General features: G+C 34.2%; 1 protein-coding gene across 1 annotated transcript in view; it reads left to right on the forward strand.

The window, feature by feature from the left end:
• Positions 1 to 23,728, forward strand: part of LOC137918794 (neuropeptide CCHamide-1 receptor-like) — a 28,924-nt gene extending 5,196 nt beyond the window's left edge. The window contains exons 3-9 of the mRNA XM_068761695.1: positions 1,464 to 1,690; positions 13,567 to 13,697; positions 16,129 to 16,317; positions 17,990 to 18,093; positions 18,951 to 19,088; positions 20,219 to 20,332; positions 23,417 to 23,728. Of these exons, the coding sequence (XP_068617796.1) occupies positions 1,464 to 1,690; positions 13,567 to 13,697; positions 16,129 to 16,317; positions 17,990 to 18,093; positions 18,951 to 19,088; positions 20,219 to 20,332; positions 23,417 to 23,477 (964 nt within the window). The 3' untranslated portion in view covers positions 23,478 to 23,728. The remainder of the gene's footprint in view (positions 1 to 1,463; positions 1,691 to 13,566; positions 13,698 to 16,128; positions 16,318 to 17,989; positions 18,094 to 18,950; positions 19,089 to 20,218; positions 20,333 to 23,416) is intronic.
• The last annotated feature ends 351 nt before the right edge of the window (positions 23,729 to 24,079 follow it).

Consider the following 24,079-nt stretch of genomic DNA (forward strand, 5'->3'; position numbering starts at 1 on the left):
CACTGGTCCTATTATAAATATTTGGAGGAGGTCTTTGTCCAGCAGAGGACCTCCAATTGTTCAAATATGGTGATGGTGATATGGTGCACCATACGTAAATTCATTGACACCAAATGAGCCGGAGTCAGCTAAATTCACCCCTTTAAAACTTTAATAGAAACAATTACTCTATATGTATTTAGTAACAATAGAATTATTTTGCAGTTATATTCGACTTTGTTCATTCTTTTTTATTTGCTTTGTAAACATTAAAAAAAAAACTTTAGTTTAAATTAAATTTAATATATCGCTTTTTGTTACCGTATGCGTATAATAAAAATTAAACATTTACAAAGGTTTTATAGTGTAGTGTAATGAGTGGTTTTTAATTAGAATTTTATTTTAATAGTCAACAATAAAACATACAATCTATTGTATAAAAATGATTTTCATTTTTTATATTGGAAAATCTAGGACTCGACAATTATAGAAAACTAAAAATGTTATCGAACATACGAGTATGTCCACTGTGACCACGGCTACAACTCATCAATTTTTCAATCAAATTTCGAAATCTCTATTCTATTCCTTTCATCGTCTATTTTTTTTCTATACGTTTCAGTATACTCTAGATCATGGTTGCACAGACTTATTAAGAATAGGGGCCACTCGGGCAAATCATGAACTGATGGCGGGCCGGCCGCCAGAAGTATAGGTAATTAAATTTTTTGGGTTTTATTCTGGAATAGAATTCAATATTTTTCGAATGTACGAGAGTATTATTTTTGCTGACGGCGAGCCACCAGTATTCGACCGGCGGGCCGCGGTCTGTGCATCCATGTTCTCGATGTAATAAAGTTCCAAATATACCCAGACTTATCAAATAACATCTTTAGGGCAATATAATATTAATTGTGTTATTTTGCGATCGGAAAACTATGTAACATTAAGTTAATTGTATCTCATGATAAATTGCGCAATATCCAAAAACGAAAGTGTCTGTGTGACCAGTACCTGTTGCCGGTGGCAACGTTTAGTTTTAAGACGTGGCCGCTTACGGTAGACCTTATAAAAAAGCTCAAGGTCACCCAAAGAGCAATGGAAAGGGCTGTGCTCGAAGCTTCGCTACGAGATCATATTAGAAGTGAAGAGATCCACAAAAGCGCCAATATCGCTGTCGCAGCGCAACGAATTGCTAGTCTGAAATGCCAGTGGTTGGACCACATCGCTTGTTTATGGCGTTGGAGCTGAAAGGCTCTCAAATGGCGGTCCAAAGTCGGTATACGTAGCATAAATAATCCCTCCACTAGGTAGACTAACGAAATAATCAAGGTAGAGGGATATCGTTGGATATAAGCAAGACAGGTCTGTTTGGACATCTTTGGGGCAGGCCTTAGTCTTTCAGTGGGTATCTATCCTCTGACATGATAATGATCTCATGAGAATAACCAAGTTATATTTAAAATATTTTCTTTTGTCCACAGGTATATTTTATCTTTAGCGTTGGCTGACCTCCTGGTGATCATCACGTGTGTCCCGTTCACCTCCATCGTCTACACCCTCGAGTCCTGGCCCTGGGGCTCTACAGTATGCCGGGTGTCAGAAGCTGCTAAAGACGTCAGCATTGGCGTCTCTGTCTTTACTCTGACTGCACTCTCTGCCGATAGATATTTCGCTATAGTGGACCCACTGAGAAAACTTCATGCGACAGGTATAAAGTCTTTATTAATATTTTATATTTAGTTAATTAATTATTTGTTTGTACAAATCATGACACTAACAGCTGATACATTACACTGTTTCATGCAAACATCGAAAGCGTCGTAATATATGGTAGCCATTTTTGGTGATTTTTGAATGTTTTTTGACGTATCTTAACTTTGAATGACTACAGACATGTCGTTTTAATATTAAGTAAGGTTTACACTTATGTAGAAAATACTGTAATAAAGTTCTTTCTCTTCCATCTTCCATAACGCCTAGCGACTAAGCGTCTATTTCTCTAAATAAAGTCTTCAAGAATAAATAAAAATTAATTTCGGATGTTATGAAGTAAACATAAATTGTTATATAACATTAAATTAAATTTAAATGAGAAAAAAATACTTTTTAGAACGAGTGTGTTCGATCATTTGAAGAGCGATCAAACAAGTTATGTCTATAGATGCAACCAAATAAACTCAAAGGAAGTAAAGCGGTTACTGCTTTGAAAATGCTGAACCACAGATATTACAAAATCTTCATAGACATTTGGCATTTTATTTTTTCGGAGTAGGGTATACACACATATAGTAGTTCTATACGGGATGCTTGTATTGATAATTTAACATAGTTAATTATAAACCTGCAGGAATATTATAAAGGGTTCTAAATCGCAAAGCATATAAAAAGACACGCTGTTTGTTGTGGAAACGTTTGTTAAAGCGTTGTCCGTTGCGACGGCGTTCCTCGAAATGCGACGACTGTTGCGACGATGTTTCTCGAAATACGTCGTCCGTCACGGCAGCGTTCATAAAGGCTAGTCGCGTTTCAAAGAAGACGCTTGTTTAAAGAATGAAGACTACAATCTAAACGTGCTGTCATTTTGGGCACGATTAATGTAGCTTCTTGTGTCACAGTTATAAACTTTTAAATACCTCCTCAGTTAAAACACGAAATGCATTAGTTTTTGCGTGAAAAGCAGTGCTCACCGCAATATTATGTGAAACAACGGTACAATGTCGATATGCGATTGTATTTTTGCCCTGCCTTTCCACAGTGTTACTGCTAGGATACATACTAATATTTTAAGAGAATATGAGTTTCAGTGCTGATTTATGAACTTAAACTTTCGATTACCACGTCTCTAAAAGTTTATAAAAATATATAGCATATCTACAAAACCATTACTGATTTTCTTAAGAACTGTGTGACTTATACCTTATTAATGCTAGAAACATAAACAAATTTTGTTTATCTAAGACTGTTTCATAGAGTTAACATATCTCAAAGGTTGTCTGGTAGAGATCGCTTCGAACAAAAGACCGCTTCTTGTACCGTAATAATTGTTTATTTTTTCTGCTCTATTTACTGTCTATGGTGTACAAAAAAGTGCTAATAAATTAATAAATAAATCTTTCTATAGACAATGTATTAGAAAAACTCCAATTCACAGCACAGTAAATACTTTTATTTCACTTTTAATACTCTTATAGGCCAACTAGCATAGTTTCCATTAGACAACTTATCACTTCGATGGTTATCGAACGAGTGACCGAGCTCCCGACTCAATAATCAAAACCCTGTTTCAACCCTACCACTCTCAATCCTTTTACTGGAAGCTGCCACAAAAGAGTGACGGGGTCGAGTAGTGTTACCATTAAGAAAAATAAAACCTTTTATAAAATTATTACAAATTTAGGTATCAACAGACGGTAGACAGAATTTTTGAATTTGACACATAGTTTGTGCACTTACAGGAAAACGAATACTTATAAATTTTTAAAGAATTAAAACTCGGATGTAGAACCGTTAAAAGAAACAACGAATTTTTTTTTCACTGAAGTCAATAAATTCCACGAAACACCTGTAATACTATTTCAACGATAAGCTTTTAGACTGTATTTATAGCCGCAGACGTGTGTTAGCGTTCCTAAAAGTGAATTGTGGTAAATATTTCTTTTAATAAATTCAGATATGCAATGTGTCAATTTTCTAAATTACTTTCAATCTACATAAAACTTATATAAATCTATTGCATACATAGGCATTGGTATCATCACTCTTTAACATAATTAGTGTTTAGAATAACTAACTATGTTTTGCTTCAGCTAATAAATCTAGTCGCAGTCTTTAATTTTAACAAATAAGAAATGTTAATATAATTTATGTTAATATTAGAATGTTAATATTAGAATGTTAATATTAGAATGTTAATATTATAATGTTAATATTAGTTAGCATTTATATCTGTATTTGCACGATTAATGATTATCACATATTACCAAAATCAAAATCATCATAAACATCTTTAAAAAAAAGGCAGCCTACGTGCAATCTTAATATGCAAATCACCAGTATTGAGTATTAATTTGAGTTCTCGTATTATAAAATATATAACATATTGACCTAACCTTAACCCTACCTATTATACATATCCACATTTCTTGTCGTCTAGGTGATTAGAGAGTGATAATAACAAAGCGGATGTTGTCTTTTCAGATATCGTTCTTTAAAAGAGTGAGGCTAATTCTCTGGCATATCATCATAATCACTTCTACCGTATGACATTCACTGCTAGAAATAAACCTTCTCATATGTCCAAAAAACCCGATTTGAATCGGCCTATACCCATACTCTCCGCTGGAAACTCATGGTCCTGGAATAAATATCATACACCGGAAATCACAACGTAATGTAAACAGACGACCTTGTTAATGTCATTGATAGACACTTATAAGACATATAGTGCCATTTAGATAAATTTCAATATAATTTTATTACTAATATCTTAAGATAATAGATTTTATATATATTCTATTGTGTTTTTATATTTAATTATATTACGTAGTAGCCATTAGTATACTTATATAAAGGCTTTGTTTGTAATTCTCTTCCTTTTCAATTTTACTTTACTTTTTTACTTTATTTTTCGTGTCTTATGAAGTCAAATAGTTTCACCTACCTTTATCAATTTATCTCTGCACCGCCCAAATGGTTAACTAGCAGAGTAAGCCTTCGGCTTTAAGTTCGCCGTTATAAAGAAATGTATGTACGTATAATGTATATAATCTTTACCGTATTATACCAGTAAAGACGAACAGAGCAGAGCGTTAACAATGGCCCTCATGTTATTGCAATAAATCTTAAAATAAACGCACTCACGGGATCGCAGCTACCAGATACTAACTCAACGCAAACAACGAGTCGATAATATTGTTGTCTTCTATCGTGAAAATGAAAATAAAACTGTCCATGCGCAGCATACAACCGACAACGCTGTTTTCTTTGGCCGACTATCAAAGTTACGATATCTCTTTGCGTTGCGCAGATGTTCTTTACAATGTTACACCGGATTGATACATCTATTTCCGTAAACATCGCTGATTGAGAAATAAAGATTATGCTGACGGATAACGCTGCGCTAAATCAATATGATATATCTTTGAAACATATATCCAATTAAACATAAGATATACACATGAAATATAGATTTAAAAATTTGTAAACATATATCAAGTGTATTTTCATCTTGCGCTCTCTTATAATAAAATAAAATTGAATAACAGATGCAGTAAGGATTTTAAAATATTGCCTTATTGTACTCGTTTTGTGTAGCGGGTATCCTTAAATATTAGAAACGCCGGAAAGTATGTCGTTTCTGTCGACATATTTTACAGAAAAATCAATTTTTACCACTCGGACATTGAAAATTTGTATAGTATATGTTGTGGTTGTCGATAACGAAGGTGAATATATTGTTGATTAGAAATAAAAATTTAGTCATGTGAATTTAACTTAAAAGAGCGACATTACTTTCCAGTCCCCCTAATATATATAAGGTCAAACAAGAATTCGTTATAATTTAAATCTCGCACCACAAGCAAATATGACGAATTAGTTCTTGGCACCGATTCTAGTAAAATTTGCTGGCTATAATCACAACACATGGATTTATCAAGAAGCCACTTGTCCGAATCCAATCCCTGCTGGTGGTCAAAAAAATTTTTCCGAAAATGATCATTTCCGAGACGAGGCGACATCCTATGACCACCCAGGAGAGATATTTAAAGAGACTTGTATATGTTCATAGACTAAACACAGTACCTCAACTGAAGAAGAGATGAGGGCAGTCTCGCGGTCTGTTTATTAACGAATCTTTAAAACTTTCTCTCTCGCTTAGAACGGTGCAAAACCCAAATAGTGCTAATTAAGATAACATAATTTTAAACAAATATTCCAACAAATTACAATACCCGGCGATAAAAATTACACATCGATCTTTGGAAAGAGATAATTGGCTAATTTCGGCTTCGTAGAGCGTTATCTCTGTCGCACACTACCTAAGTGACGTTCTGTGAGTTGTGCGAAATTAGCCGATAGCAATTTTTATTGCCGGGTACTGTACATTTCCTGTAAATAGGCAAATTTTAAAACATATGTAACGTTTTTTATATATATTTTTTAAATGTTAACTAATTGCTCACCCTAAATAAATAAATCATTTTAATAAATTATTTTAAACTTGGTTATTAATAAAATTAGTGTTATAAGTATTTTATATAATAATTAATAAGTTAAATTTCCATTGGATATATTTTAAAAGTATAAGTCTACCTTCGTAGCCTATATTGAAATGCAGTTAATTACATAAATATTATAGCAGTAGACCAGCGAAACGAAATAGACTTGCGATCGTATGTCGCGGATTCAATCCCAGGAATACAGTCTTATATAATTCACACTATGTGCATTAATTATGTAGAATTGCCACTGATAACAGCCTCCAGAGCTAGAACAGCAGCCTTACTGCGTACCATAATACAACACTGCGATCGCCAACCCGTCTGTTATTTGTGGCGATTATGGTATATCCCCCATAGATATCTTTGAGGGTTGCCTATGCATTGGGCGTCCATGGGCTGAAAAGACGACAATGACATACACTTTGATTACATAAACCTTTGTGGTTTGATAGAGGTTATAATATAACTCAATTTTTTTATTACTAAGCAATAAATACATCACGCAATGAAAATAAAATATATGACGTGAAATTAAATACTTTTTATAGCGGAATTTTCGGTTACGCATAAATTTTTATTAAAATTTTCGTAACCACAAATCGATCAATATTTATACCGACGCATGATTTCTATCCTGAAGTAAATCGATTAATCGATTCAACTTCCGTTTATATTTATAACGTTTTATATAATTTCGTTTAATATTTTTATATTTCCTACCGCATTTTAAAATTCGTTAGTCATGCTGTATGTATTCACACCGATCAGTGCCAAACACAGAGCACTAATCGGTGTAACATAACTCCTGGAGATGCCCCGTGGAGGGGTGAAACACGTGTTGAGTAATTTGATGGTGGCGGTTGTGTGATTCGCATTGTTTGCCGCATACGCATTTATCAGCGGGCTGGTGGGCGGTGCATTTCATTGCACGACTACCACTGCATGTGCGGAAGTGGCTGAATATTGGTCCTTTTCTTACTTAGGATGAACTTCCGCGAGGTAACGCCTAATTCCATTAAATATTAAAAAAAATGCTGTATGTATCTATATATATATGATTATAATGTCATAAATATTGTGAGTTTTGTACACGCCTTGAATAAACACGTGCAAAATGTTTAATTTTAATAATACTTAAATACTTTTGATGTGCTTTGTAAGTAAATAAATATAAATGAGACATAGTTAAATTAAACACCCAATACGTATATTTCGAGTTGTTTGTATCTTTAAGTTTGAAACTTATGGAGTTAAAGAATTCCGCGCATTCTGTTATGAATCCATCCACATAATGCACTAGAAATTCATGCCAATTGTAAATCCGTGCCAAGTTGATGTATTTTGGACGTGTAAAGTAAATTTGTATCAACACCAGTGCAGTTTTGACGTATATCATATAAGCATCGAATTATCAGTTGAATGAAATTTTAAATATGTATTTTTCGATTCTTTAGAACATCGTTATTTTTTAAAAAATAATGCCATCTATTGAGCCACATTTGTCGACAATGGTCAAATTTCACGTCATATTTTCTCATCATTTGTCGGCCTAATTATTGTCGGCCAAGTCTTACATCACCATGGTAATAAACTCAACCGACACACGCCAACTACAAGACAGAAAGATCGCTACGATGACCAACGTTGCGCTGCCCGTATTAAGCGACTTTCCGCCAACTTGAATGTCGTTGATTCACCTAATGGTAGCCTACCCACGCTGCGATCGCCACTCGGGAACTTTCAGCCCAAATAGTTGAACGAGCGATTCGCACCGCCCACTGCGACTTCGAATGGGCAATTCTTCGAGCTTTTCGATGACCTTGGTTCTTATAATCTTACAAACAACTCAAACAACAGCATAATTGGTATCGTTTTATTTCCTTATCTATCTTTGTGTTTAAATATTGTAGCGTTTATTCCTGCATGTATACTATAAAACATAGTATAAGATCCAACCAGATGAAATTTGAACATCGTTACTTTAACGAAAATTTTAGACTAAGCGCTCTCTGCTTCCATCTAGAACCTGCTAATGCCATTATGGTAACATTGTAACCCACAGTAAAAAACAGTGCTTTAAAAGTTTCACAATATTAAGAGTAAAACCCCTACTAGAGAGTTTCTAGATATGTGCATCTTAATACAGTGGTGTAATTGATTATGCAAATTAGTTACAACGCCATCTATTGGAAAATCTGATTAACTTTTGTTAAACATTTAAATATTTTTAGGAGTATTATTAAATTTGCTTTTAACTGGCGAACAAAGCTTAAAGAATCTTAACAATAATTTATTACGTGAAATTAATTGTTATAACGCTATTAAAATGTCCTTCAAACATGTTTAAAGGAATGTTTTCAAAATGGATTTAGATCTATAGCTCTGCTCGTAGAAAATCCGTGTTTGGCTCTAACTCAATATCGCAGATGTGCAAATTAGCGAACGAATTTGTTAGTAATACGGAAGTATTCGCTGGTTCCGTATTGTATTCTAAATTGTCTACTCTACTGAATTTCGTCTTAATTCTTAAGATCTCTCTGGAAAAAATTACCATGACTTCCTTCTGCCACGTTACACTTATACCCGCATTTGAATTGCCCATTTCATCATCATAATTATCATCGTTTCAGCTGTAAGACGTTCACTGCTCGAAATTGCTCTTTCATAGACTTCCAATAAGACCGGTCGGAAAGAGGTTGCATCCAACAGCTTTCGACTGATCTTAGCGAAGTTATCTTTCTATTATGGATGGATGTTCTACGCTACGCTTGCCGGGCCGTGGTCGCCACTCCAAAGCCCCCAGCGACCAGTTCTGCGCGCTATTTTTATTACCATCTATTCTGCAGAATTAGCTCAATCATTGATCCCTCTTTAGTAAAGTTTTTGTCTAGTTTTATTATTGTTTGACTTTGATTCATTAAATGTTCTTAGTGAGATAATTTTAAGGTAAAATTTGTAACTAATTTCATATTTTTATGTTTGTGATTTCTTACTGCCTTTTGTTTTCGTTTATTTCCAATAAAGTAAAATAATAATAAAATTTGCCCTGACCACTAACCACACGCCTTTTCAACTTTTCAATAAACTTGGATGTATCAATTTCAATTCATGACCTTATTTTTATTTTGTGTTTATACTGTTTGCATTTGTCTATGCTCATAATATATCAATCTTGCAACTTATTCTAAATTAATGGGTTTGTGTTAGTAAGTGAACTCAATTTTATGAAATAAAAATAAATAAATAATATAAGTAATAACATCCCTATTTACTAGATTGCAATATTTGACCGCATGTATATGGGACGTGCAATAAACTGTATAGATAAATAGCCAGTATTAAAAGTACCGTTCGGATAATTTACCGCAACGTGTCGAGCCAATAAAACAGCACCCTATGTAATAACTCAAGCCGTATCTCATTTAAAAGTGACGTAGTTATTCTATCAATGTTTACAGCGTCGTAAACCATTGCGACGGAAGTAGTACGATAGCTAAGCAGTAAAACGCGGTTGCGAATTTTACTACACCGTCTTCTATTCGAATTGAGTTTAAAGTTCAAAATTTTGAAAGAAAAACATCTTAATCGATATCACTGCTAGACACAGGCCTTACGCGGAAATTCCAGTAAGACCACTGGACTGTGTCCCTTTTTTTTTGACTACCTCAGTTAAGCCATTTTTCTACCTTGCAAGTGGAGGTTCTAAGCATCATTTACCAGTCCGTGGCCTCCACTTCAAACTCTCAAGCCTCCAGCGGCCATCTTTTCTTCGGGCTATAGTTACTTATTATAATTTTAAAACATTAAAATAGCAAATTAACATCTAATATAGATGTCCATGAAGAAAGATAGGTCAGCCTTATATGTCAGTTAGTCGGTTGTTGTTCTGAGCAATAAATTCAACTGTGACTCGAAGTGGTGCTCTAAAGTTTCAGTAATTTTTTTTTCTCATGTAATACTCTTTCGCCATCTTATTTTTGGGACAGATATATTATATACCTTCATGTTTTCACCCTTTCTCTCTCATCCTTCAAAATTTCTCTCTTTTTTTACCTCTTTCATCAGCACTCATTTATCATTCTCACAGCATTCATTTATACTACATTCACGCATCGCTTCCCAACCCTCACCGCATTTCTTGTTACATGGTTTTGTTACACTCCATTTTATCACCCACCACCCTGCAGCTATACCGCAAGAAAGTGTGGTGGTTGTATTTCTCCTCCAAAAAGAAAACGATGGTGTCGCAAGTCATTGTCTTACACATTTATATTTCACAAGCCACTCCTCTATATACAGAACAGTAAGTAATTGCGTGCACCACGGTTTGGTCCACCGCTGGGATCACAGATGCACGAGAGTCTGCCTTTGAGCTTAAACCTATACAGGTACTCTGAAAATCCCCCGTGCTCTTTGAACATTTGGACCAGATACGCGTCTAGCTTCACCGTGCGCAGTACACGGCGGATCATCCCGGCGTCAGGGGAGAAATTCCTCGTTGTGAAAGCCGTCTCGCCTTTCACCTCCTATAACCTAAGGTAGAGATGCCCCGTTTTATTCGTCAAGCGACAACTGAGATTGGAGTCGCTCGACGAATGGAACAGGAAGTATATAGAAGGAACGACGGCTTCAGTAACGAGGACATCTTTCCCTTGCAAAACGTGCATGACCAAAATAAACTTAAGACAACAGGTGTCAAGTTCAGCCTAAGCATACTTTATGAGGGGCTTTCCCACTCCCACCTCAACTTACCAATCCGCTGGATATCGGTTTCTTTCATTCGTCTACGAATATGCGCATTTTTGATTCGATCTCGTAGAGCGACTGTGAGCATGCCAGTAAAGACTTAAGAATAATCCAACGTAAGAAACCACGCTTCTCTTCCCTTAGTGCTGTTCTGTCAAAACTCACAAACAGCTGATTCTAGTTGAGTCATTTAAGCACTATACTATTGACGCTAATTTTATTTTCACTCGGCCCACAAAATAAAAGGAGCAAAATACGAAACGCGTCTTGGCGATAAAGATGTTCATTTTTTAAGACTAAACTCCTTCACGACTTTCATAAAAGTTGAATAAAAATAACCTCACATAAATAATATGCAGAAAACAATTTGGTAATGTTAAAAAATATATCCTTTAAAAACTCCGAGCGTGGTTTAATAAATTTACTACGATCTTTCATTTTCAAATAGCAAACAAAATGTAATTTGTCACAGATGTAACTTGATGCCGAAATATCTTGAATTTTAATATTTTTTTTAAAGTTTCTCAGAGGACAACCTAACTTACAATTGACCTTTTAAATAATAAAAAATACACTACAGGTTTGATTGAAAAACGTTATTTTCAGGAATTTTCAACTTTTAAACAATACTTTAGTTTTTTGCACAAAAAAAAGTTCTTTAAAAAATAACGTAACCAATTCCTTTACTATGTAAGTGTTCCTATAAAGTTTTCTTGTTGTACTTATATATGAGTATGTGTTAATAAATTAATAACTAAAAAAATATTTCCAATTACCAGTTAAACTCACGTCATACTGGCAATACATAAGAAATGTAGGTGAATGATCTTTTGTCGCTTATCATATCTGTTAAAACGCTTTTATTTTAGCGTATTGTTAATAATATCTTTTATAATATTTATTTAGTAGTATTGTATAAAATAAAACATATTGTTTTCCTCCTTTAATTAGTTTTACGTTATTATTAAAGAAAAAAATTAAACCCATGTATTAAAGATATGTATAAGATATATTAAAGATATATATATATATATATATATATATATATATATATATATATATATATATATATATATATATTTAAAGATATATATAAGATACATATTTATCAAAGATAACTTTCTTCCATTGATTCGTTTATTAGTGATAGGCACATATATGCAAAGAATTCCAGTTTAACCAAGTTTTACCCATAAGGACATAAAACCAGTATAGTCTGAACATTGGATTATGGCAGAATAAGACAGAATGTCAGTCGAAGTTCGCAGGGCGTTTAGGCTGGGGGTCCTCATCATCCACTCCAAGCAAACCAAAGGACAGCGATGCTAAGTGGACCCGTTTTGCTGTCGCAATGCGGGGAAACCAGGGGGGGGGGGTATATTTCAGCCATGAGGTACTTTGTTATAGTACTGAGGGCAACTGCGAGTTCCTTGACCTTCCACTAGAGGGCAAAATATCTTGTATCTACACAAAAGCCCCGCAAAAATAAAAGGCTAGGCGTTAAGTATCGAGATCCTGAAAGCCTATCACATTACTTATACTTATAATACGTCACTACAGGTCATATGTTTCTTTTGTCATATTAAAGGACAATCAATATTACAACGTGGAACAACAAATTAATAATTAATTACTACATCAGACTAATATATAACTAAAATATTAACAAGCTACGAATATATTTAAAGTTATTAACAACATTTTATTTTTTTAATTTTCCTTCGACTTTTTATTCACTTCTTCAAAGCGAAAGTACTGAAGTGTTAAAAAGTTGCATACGCCACAGTAAGTTCCAATTAAAATTATTAATCCAGTAGGAAAACCAGTATAAATAAAAGTTCTAAATTTAAATTATGATACATTAATTCAACGGTGACGTTATTAAATAATATTTATAATTAATAAGCGTGCGACTTTTCCGACGATCTAAACTATCATCTTCCGCGCAACTTGATTTGAATTCTGTGGTTTCCACTTCGGAACTTAAAGACTCCCACGGTCATCTGATTAACGCTTTGTGTGACCTGTTCATCCGCTGGACTATGTCGTGTTACAAACTTTCATCTATGAATCCGCACATTGCCTATTCGATCTCCTTCAAAAATTTCAGACATAGCCATCTCCGTAGCTTATTGAGCGACCGTAACAACTAAATGAGACCCTAAGTCAATCACCACGTTTCAATGCAAGTCAACACTAGTTACACACTTTGATGGTACATTTTTGTAAGCCACTATTATACGAGAAAATGTTTCGTAGTTTACTGAACCTTGCCTTTCTGAGTTGGATTCGATGATTGACCTCTTCCTTAAAGTTGGATTTACTTATTTTTTCATCATCGTAGTCATCAGCCATTAGCCTATAGATACACAATGAAAGTGCAATGCTTTACTTGATCAATGAAACTTTTAATAAAGTACAAATAAGAAAAGAGCTCCTTTCCTTCTATTCATAGACTACATCAACACACACGCAACGAATCATTAAATTTGTAACAAAACAACGTTTGCTAATTCGGCTAGTAATTTTAATATGATAATTATAATAAAGACGTGTCAGTGGTAACAATAAAAGTTCAATGAACTTGACGTAAATAATTAAAAAATAGTTTTCACAGGTGGAAGCAAGCGTGCGACGAGATTGACAGTAGCCACCGCCATCGGAATTTGGATACTGGCCGCGTTGCTCGCAACGCCTGCGTACATAGGTTCATACTTGCGAGCCTTTGTCGTCAACCCCACTACTCAGGTAACATTTATACAAGATGTAACATAAAAATACTTTTCTTTATTCATATTGTTAAGCATTTAACCCTTTCGATACTGCAGTACAATAGTGTGTCAAGACTAAAATTGAAATTATATTTAATTCTTACTTCAGGCGTGTGAATGTACTTATTTGTGCCAATTGGTAATAAACATATAATTTTCACTAAGATAAGAAAGGACCAATATTTAGCCACTTCCGCACATGTAGTGGTTGTCGTGCATGAAAGTGCACCGCCCGCCAGCCCGCTCGTAAATGCGCATGCGACAGACAACGCCAACACCGATTAGTGCTAAACACCGAGTTAGCACTAATCGGTGTAACAGCTCCTGAAGATGCCCCGTGGAGGGGTGAAACACGTATTGAGTGAATTTACGGTGGCGGTTGTGTAGTTGGCATTGTCTGTCGCATGCGCATTTACGAGCGGGTTGGCGGGCGGTGCACTTTCATGCACGACAACCACTGCATGTGCGGAAGTGGCTAAATATTGGTCCTTTCTTATTTAGGATGGACTTCCGCAATGTAACGCCTGAATCCATTAAATATTTCACTAAGATTTTTCTATAAAAAACTTGAAATTCGATATGGGATTATACGCACCATTGATCTAGTAGAAGTGTAAATTTCTGTACCATAAGTCCTTAAAATGTAAATGAAATAAAAAAATATATTTTACTTATGACATTTTTATTGCAACCTGCTTATAAATTTCACGTAGCAGTCTCTCATCACAATTCAGTGGGACGTTATGTCCCAACAGTCCATATGTTTGATGGGACATACATATACCTACAGTATCGTAAGGGTTAAAGGGTAAATGTAACCGATATAGCCTAATATTCTGAAGTGGAGGTCAAAGAGGGCAAGCACAGAGGAGATCCAAATGATCAATTCTTATCGAACCTATTAGAGATCGGATGATTGTTGATGACTGTCAGTGATGTCTGAGACGATGATAATATCAAAACAATAGACCAAATAAAAGACCAAACTCAACTCATCTACAACTGGTGTACAAAACACGCTGTTATTTAAGAAGAACCCGCAACCAACTCTATCGGGACTTTTTTATGATTACCTTCCCTTAATAATAATATCCTTTATACAGTAGTTAAAATGTCTTAATAACTTTGTTGTCACTTAAAAAAATCCTATACGCCATTGTAAGATTTTCAGTAATCTTGTTTTTTTTTTAATTTAGACTCTTCGACAAAACAGTAATTTCCACAAATAATTGTTTTATACAAAATAGTAAACCGAGTTGAAATGCTACTGGTTGCATAGAATTTTTCACTTTTATTAAGAACAACGGTAATTTGAAAATGATTGTTATTTCTCCTATAATTAATTGTCTCATTTATACTCTCTTTAACTCGTCATATAGTCTCGAAAATTCAAACAATACCTACAACACTTCAAATAATTGTAATTAATTATTTAAATATTGATGTGAAACATTAATGTACAACTACCGAATTGCTTGATTGATTGCCATTTGTTATTTTCTTTAACTATTTACCGTTTTATTTAACAAGGGAGCATCTTTGGATATTTCTTCTGTATTTGTAAACTTCAGACGTATTGTCGTGTTTAATTAATGATTTCTTTATTGTAGAATAAACAGTACGTACAAATTGTGACTTTTGTTTTTTTATGGCCCACGTCTTTGGGGAGTTCCCGTTTACCCCTATCTTAAAATAGCAGACACTTTTATTTCGCTCCTTTCTCTCGTCTTTTTCTATCTTCTTTCGTCCTTCGGGTAATCTTATATTCTCATTACGTTAGTTACAATCCTTTCACACATCGCCTCTTTTCTTTCGTCGCGATATTTTAATTTTTATATCATCATCATCATTTCTTTTTGCTTTACTCGACCTTGCATGTTAAGTTTATTACTTAAAGGTATTACCCATTACAATACATGATTATCCAAGTAAGATGACGAGGTATTTATTTCAAATTTTAGTTAAAACTTCTGTCAATTGAAGCAACCCTTGACTTATGATCATTTACATATGATTGAACTGAGGTTTCGTTAATTCCAACGAGATTAATCTACGTTTCTCCGTTGAGAAATCCAGTTGTATCCTAAATCCTATTTGATTAGATAGTTTACATGACCTTGTTAACACAATTCTGTTTAATCATACCGCTCGAATAAGCTACTAATCAAAAATTGAAATTTTATTATTTGCTTATATTATACTCGTACCAATCTCATTTTATATTAAGATTTCAATGTCATTTAATTCGTTACTTATTTTTATTTTAATTAATACATATTTAGTATTACAGACGAAGACAAATCCAACAACACAAACATTATAAAAATTGACTTCAAGAGATATGAATACTAAATTTTAAGGTTAAATGTAAAAATTTTGAACATTAATCAGTGATTCTTTTTCAACAGTTTTTGGTCTGCTACCCGTACCCGCCGGAGTGGGGGGAGAATTATCCTAAAACCATGGTCTTGGTCCGCTTCCTGGTGTACTACTCCTTACCACTGGCTGTCATCGCACTATTCTATATCCTGATGGCGCGGCATTTGGTGCTGAGCACACAAAATATGCCCGGTGAGATGCAGGGCACACAACGACAGGTATAATATGAAAATTTACAAAGATTTATTACTCTTCTCTATACGCAGTTTTATTTATTGTCGTCGTCGTCGTCTCAGCCCATAGACACTCTTTACAAAACAAAGACATTGGCTTCCTCTAAAGATATCTCTGGGGGATATACCATAATCGCCACACTTAGCAGATGGTTTGGCAATCGCATTATGGTATTATGGTATGCAGAAAATGCTGCTGCTAATCCTCTGGAAACTTTTTTGGAAGCAGTGGCAATCCTATGTTATTAATGCACAAAGTGTGAATTATATAATATTTTATCACGGAAATCGAACCAGCGACCCGCGATCGCAACTCTTAGGCCTCCACCGCTAGGCTATCACTGCTTAACGTTTATTTAAAATATTATGGAATATCACCCTAAAGATATCTTTGGGGTAGGCCTATGCTTGGCAATAGGGATTTAAATGCTGTAATTGACGTTATTTGTAAATACTGTTTGGTTATTTTCATAAAAAAGTGAGATAGATATTGCGGGTTTGATCAAAACAGTTTGGAAAACAAATTTGATATAGTATCACAATGGATTTATCCACTTAAATAAAATATTCATATCGGCTGAGAAAATCAATTTGTTTATCTTCGGTTTCACTGTTAGAGTATCATGTCTTTCTTATGGGCCGAGGCGATGGCGACATATAGTAAGCAACATAGTAGAACAAGTCGTTATAAACCACGATTAAAATTCTAAAAAGTAAGTGCAATCTTCAGTCGTAAATTTAACTTGATTAAATTATTAATGTGTACTTATTATAAATGTAATGATTTATGTAATATTCATAAACTAAATATAGCCAATGCGATTCCAAAGTCAGTTAGAAAGATCATTTCTGTCAATAAGATACTTCACAAATACTCTGCTAAATGCATTATACGACTACAAGGCGAGAATTGTGTGTGAGTAAAAACAATATTAATATTAAAAATAACACGAAACATCTGTCTTTAAATAGAATGATACATGACCCAGACATCCAGTCATATCGTAGAGATATCATGTATAATAACTTTGTCAGCAGTGCTAGGGTCTAAGTAATAATTTAAACTTGGAACATGCATGACTAAACTGCTTTTATACTATGTTCATACAAAGATCGTTGCTTAAACTTGGGTGGTAGCTTAACTCAATATTTACAGTTCCTTCGGTATAAGATTACAGTAAACATCTGCTGAGATAACTCGCCTATTGCTCATAAGAAAGTTGTGTTTACAGTGACCAGTTTTTTTTCGTTTATCATTTAAATAGGATTAACAATTTTAACAAGGGTTTATGTTCGTGCCAAGAAAGAATCTGAATAAATAAGACACAAAATGAAATAATTTAAAATACGTTAAACCATAGGATTAAGTTGCACTAGGTGTATAAGTAATTTTTTCGGTGTTAAATTGTAACACAAACCTCTACTTAGTTTGCAAAACAATAGAAGGCATATTTACGACAGATTAGGGACGATTTGATTATATATGGCAAGCTGACAATTTCAGATTCATTCAGACCTAAGTTAAATGCAGAAATTCACGTTCTAAATTTCTATACAGTTTATACGGTTCTTTAAAATAAATATTAATTCACGCTTCAGCGAAAATCCAGTTTAAGGATATGAAAACTCCTTATTAAATTTTAAATCTTATTTTTAGATGCGAGCGCGGAGAAAGGTGGCACTCACGGTTCTCGCCTTTGTGCTTGTTTTCGCGGCTTGTTTTCTACCATCCCATGTCTTTATGATGTGGTTTTATTACTGGTAAGTAGGAACTATAATTCGTAGAATTTAATTAATACGTACTATTGTATAATTAAAAACAACATAAAAATCTACAAAAATTTTTGTACCAGAAGTTACACGCGTGATGACCACGATCTGACGGAAATGGCGGGGGTATACACTCCACCTGCATGCACCTAGCATACGTGATGATTTAGTCAAGGTCGCAGAAAGTCACTGAATGATGGCACCGCAAGACCGGTCATCTTAGCGATTGATGATTATTTATTTCTTATCCACTTTCTTTTTGTATAACATTATCTCAGATAATAATCGATTTATACTGGATGCAAGCTTCCCAACTTTTTTTGACAATCTCTTGAGGATGTCTATGACCAGCAGTGGACGATGAAATGACGATAATAATTGATCTTATTAACCAAAGATGTGACTACATCACAGAATTAAGAACATATCAAATATAAACTCATTCAAAATAAACAAACAAATATTTATACTCTAAAAAATGATTAGTCAATCATTTTATTTTTCGAGAATTATTTTTTAAAAATTAACGAATATCAATAAATGTAATTATTAAGTAAGCAGTGTATTATGTCGTAAACCTGTTATATTGATTTAAATGTGTTAACTTTGTGCGATAATTGACGACTTTGTTGCAGCGACTTCATTGCGGTATCTGTTTTTTGTATTATTGTTTTCTAAGCAATGTAGGCAAGTCATATTGCTTTTTTTAAAGGCACGTGCCCTTTTAAAAAGCATAAAATTGTCACTGCAAATAGTTTTTTTTTTTTTTTTAGACCTATATTTACCAAGATGCATAACATATCATGTACATGCATGGTTTGGTTACAATAATCTTCTTGAATGTCCAGTCCTACCGCCCAGGACGACTACAACGGCTGGTGGCACGCGTTACGCATCGTGGGATTCTGCTTGTCATTCCTAAACAGCTGTGTGAACCCAATTGCACTCTACTGCACCAGTGGAATCTTCAGAAAACATTTTAATAGGTAAGTCATGGCAAAAACCTAATAAAAGTGTATCCTATAAATGTTTCTATTGATTAGCCTGTGACGCTCTGCAGGTTCATTATTGGAATTGTGTTTCACCCATAGAATCATTCTTGTTACTGAAACATTACTAATTCACACTACTACAACACACATCAATTATATTGACTAAAATATTCTTTTTTTTTAAATAAAACTTTTTTTTCGTATTCTGCCATTGGTGTCGGTTTTTGTCTTTAGTTTTATCTTTTTTTTTTAGTTATTTTGCATGTATTATTGTGTATTATTGTAGAGCGTAATAAACATTTTTCTTATCTTATGTTAAATTTTATATATACCTATGTATATATTGATCCATATACACTATACTATATCAATAATGATAGAAATATCGTTGATTATTATTGAGACAAATTTTGATAATTAAAGTTTTCTATATTACTAGACCAACCCCAAAATTCGTTCCATTTATTTATTACTTCTATCGGACTGCTTCAGGCAGATAACTAGGTTTTGTTGGTACGAAGTATATTTTGGCTATTATTTATTTAAATCAACAAGCAAAATCTGGTTATTGTAAAGGATTTTCTATTTCACAATCCAGAACTTTTTCCTGTTACATGGAATCATTTAATAGGATTATTCAAATCAATACTGTTAATTGTACACATTGTACAATAATTAAGAAAAATATGCAATAGGCGTTCGTACGACAGTTCAGAAAATTTCTTCCAGACAACCATTGTGTGGAAATAAAAGTGGTAGCGGATCGGATTAACATGTACATATATAAATGTTTTTATTTTTATTATTATTAGTGGCTAAATACCCTAACTAAACAAAAACCTTATACTATCTTATTTTCAGTTCCTTCCTGTCTTAGTTTTTTAGATAAATTACAATATTTTTTTAAATTGATTTTTTTGTCCGATATATGGTCTATTTCCCTACTTGATTGCGAATTTTTATGTACTACATAAATCAGAGATTTCAACTACCACTAGAAAATATCGATTGTTGAAAACGGCTTCTTTGCTATGCGGACAGATCTTAACCGTTGGCGTTCTTGGGCGCCACTAACACACATTATATAGAATTTTAAAAGAAATCATTAACATTTTTTTAATCAGGTATCTCCTCTGCCGTTCTGGATCGGCGCACGGGGCAAGAGGGTCCTTATCTCTCTCTACTTCAAGGAGGTTACACTCCAGCAGGAAGACAAATATAAGCATGGTGCCAAGGACGTAAGTAATATCATCACCATCATTTTAGAACATTACTTGCTGGAGAAAGGTCTTCCCCGTTGATTTTCAATAGGACGAGTTGGAAGAGGCTTACGACGAGCATCTTCTGATGACCTTAATATGGTGGAGGTCCACCCACAAGGTGGAGGTCTACCTACAAGTTGGTGGTCCACCTACAAAGTGGAAGGACACCACCTGGGTGAAACTCATACGCTGCGCTTACCAGTCCGTGATCTCCACTCTAGACCTTTAAAATTACATTTTAAAGTAGCCTATACAAGGTTGTAATATTTTTTTAATTACGTGAATTTCAAATATAAATCTAAAATAAATTTCTTTAATCAGAAAAAATAACATTTATTTATTAGAGTTATGTAGCTATAATAAAACTTAACGAAAAACCACTGAAAATTAATTTAATGAAATATTTCACAAATAAACCTTGTTTTTTTTATAAACATAGTTTACCTTATTCATACGCAAATATATGAAACTCTTCCAAATTATTATTTCCAAAACAAGCGAAATTAAAACACATTGAAACGTACAAATACAGAACAATGAACATACATTTACTCTTCAAACAGAGATCAATAATCCTCGTTATGTTTTTAACATTTAACTGAAAAGAACCAAAATATATCGCTCTGTGCTGTAATTTGAAATTGGAACATTTTTCCTTTGTCGTTTCCTCGAATGTTATTCGGATCATTTGGTATCAAATGTTTGCTCAGTTAAAATTAACATTTTTGCTTTCATTACGTTAAAATGTACACCAGTCACATATATTTACACGCGTCATTAAATGACAAAAAAAAATCAAAGGCACAAATGTAAAAAAACGTATATCCTGAGAAAGAAAAAGTGAAAACTTACGGAGAAAAAGGTATTGTCATTCACAATAGATGCATTTAAATTGTAAAATGACTTCCGGAGTCGGTCTCGTTCGCCTACGATGAAGTCTTTTGGATAAAAGTACATGGCTCCTCACAAAGCATTTGTGATATATTTGAAGTATTGTAAATTACAATATATCAGATACGAGATTAGCTAAATAACAAACTTTATTTTAATCAATACTTTTTGATAAAAATCAGTGAAAAACTTTTAAGTTAAACAGTTTTTTAAACGGTTTTATTTGATACCCATATTGTGGTGGTTGTGGAAAAATATGTACCTAGTCCGCTATATTGGAACGGCGTCCATCTTAAATTTTAAATTTTGACATAATCATCGCGTTTTATTAGTAGCCCTTTCATTTCATACCCATATTGAGGGGGTTAAGGAAAAATATGTAATCCGCCATTTTGTATCGGCGGCCATCTCAGATTTATAATGTTATTGATTTTAATATATTGTATTGTCATTTAAATTAAATGTGTGTACCAAATTTCAGATCAATCTGACAACGAGAAGGTGCTTAAATTTCAATTTCTAATTTTGACCCAAATAAACAAATAAATTCCGTACGGGTCGAACTAAATAAAACTGTTTAAAAACAAAATTAACGTTATTAAAATTACTTTCATTCCTATTTCAAATTTTCTACGTAGTACTATTTTATTACAAAAAAAATTAAACGTAACTTGTTTTAATTTTTTAATATATTTGGCAATAATTTAACATCATTATTTCACCCACAGAACGTCGATTGCTGAACAAAGGCTTTCCGCGTTGGTTTCTAATATAACTAGTTGGAAGCAACTCTATCTTAAATATTTAATGGAATCAGGCGTTATCTTGCGGAAGTCCATCCTAAGAGAGACTCTGTGTTTAGCACTAACCGGTGTAACAATTCTGAAGATGCCCCGTGGAGGGGTGAAACACGTGTTGAGTGATATGGCGGTGGCGGTTGTGTGATTCGCATTGTTTGCCGCATACGCATTTATCAGCGGGCTGGCGGGCGGTGCACTTTGTTGCACGATTGCTATTGCATGTGCGGAAGTGGCTAGATATTGTTCCTTTTCATACAACTATATATAGCGTCTTCCGACGACTTTAATAATGTCATCTGTCCACATTGCACGCTGACCATGCTAAAGATGACAATAATTAGCCATACAAAGCACAATTCAATTAGTACATTCGTGCCAAATATAACCAAATAAGGTCCTCGTTTTAGGCCGTATAAGCCCACTGCAAGGCATAGGCCAAAGGTGGCATACAACAACAGGTATAATATGACATTTACCAAGATTTGCTTTTCTTCTCTATACGCTCTTTACAAGACGTAGGCTTCTTCTAAAGATATCTGAGGGGATATACCATAATCGCCACGCTTGGTAGGCTAGTTGGCGATGGCAGTATGATATTATGATAGAGCACGCCTGTACCCTGCAAACATGCGAGCAGAGGGGATTCCCATATAAATAATGCAAAAAGTGTGTATTGTATCTCGGGAATCGAATCCGTGAGCTACTATCGCAAATCTCAGTCATTCACCACTGGGCTACCACTGCTCAATCATAAAGTATATTCACAAGAAGAGTTCCCGGTGTTTGACTCTTTCTTACTTTTTCTACTATTTAATGGAGTAAAAATGATCAATTCTAGACTAATATGTTAGAAAATATTTGATGACCAAAAATACAAAAATCATATTAATCGTAATTTATTTGTATTTTTTTTATTTGTATAAGAGGGTATTTTTAATTAATACGTTGTGCCTTTTTAGTTCCTCGATGAGTTTTCCATTTTGATAAACAATTGCGGCCCAATTTACCTTTAAAATTTGAATTGTAATGTTCAGAACATAATAAATATTATCATTACTAAACCTTTGTAAGTACGCATATGTCAGGGTAAATCTCTTTTAAGAGTTCAAATGGTATAATGTATTGTTTAGTTTAAGTCAAGTAATTCCTTGCGTATTACCCTGCGACTTGATTTATGTCATTTATTCATCTAGTGTTTTCTTCTAAAGCAATGATCAACAATAAAGTAGGATGGTCTACTTTATTCTTGCACGTTCACTCTAATATTCACGAGTGCCAGAAAAAAATAGCAAAAAAAATAATGATCAAAGACATATCTCTTTTCTTTTTTATTAAGATATTAATATGTTTATTTTACTATGTTTATCAGAACAAGCGTGGGACGGGAAAGCAGCATTCGTCTGCTAAACAACGGTTCGTCGAAGCTCTGAGGAAGGAACACGGGTTCGCGATACGCGGCCAACAATAACACGGAACGCACTAAGGAGAACTATAGCAAGTGTCTAGTGTTCAGAGCAAATAGTATGGCGCCGTTCCCGAAATGCTGTGAGTCAGACAGCGGCATCAAACACGCGGAGACGAGGCTGGACGGCAAAGATATCAGTAGTACGGAGAGTTTTTATTTGCCTCTTGACGGCACCTACCGTTAAATGATCATTCAAAATTCCATTTAACGCATCCCAACTCAAATTACATTACAAATATCATTGGCGAATATAAACCTCAACGAATCCGCTGGCTTGGTCACTTGGAGCGAATGGGATCGGATCGGAGCGTGAAGGTAACGTACCTGGAAAAACCGAGGGGTCGAAGACCAGTCGGTAGACCCAGGTATCGCTGGATCGATCGCGTTGAGGCAGACTTGCGCGAATTGAATGTCAACCAATGGCAGACGATGGCGCAAGATAGAGGAAAGTGGAAGTCTCTCGCTTCGGAGGCTAAGACCCACTTTGGGTCACTGAGCTAGCGGAGTAGTAGTAGTAGTAACTCAAATTACAGCAGTCAGTTCTAAATTACTTTAAAACAGTAGTGT

This window comes from Battus philenor, unplaced genomic scaffold, assembly GCF_028537555.1.
Source record: "Battus philenor isolate CCGP_79_NKW_IND1 unplaced genomic scaffold, ilBatPhil1.0.hap1 SCAF_15, whole genome shotgun sequence".
NCBI lineage: Eukaryota > Metazoa > Arthropoda > Insecta > Lepidoptera > Papilionidae > Battus > Battus philenor.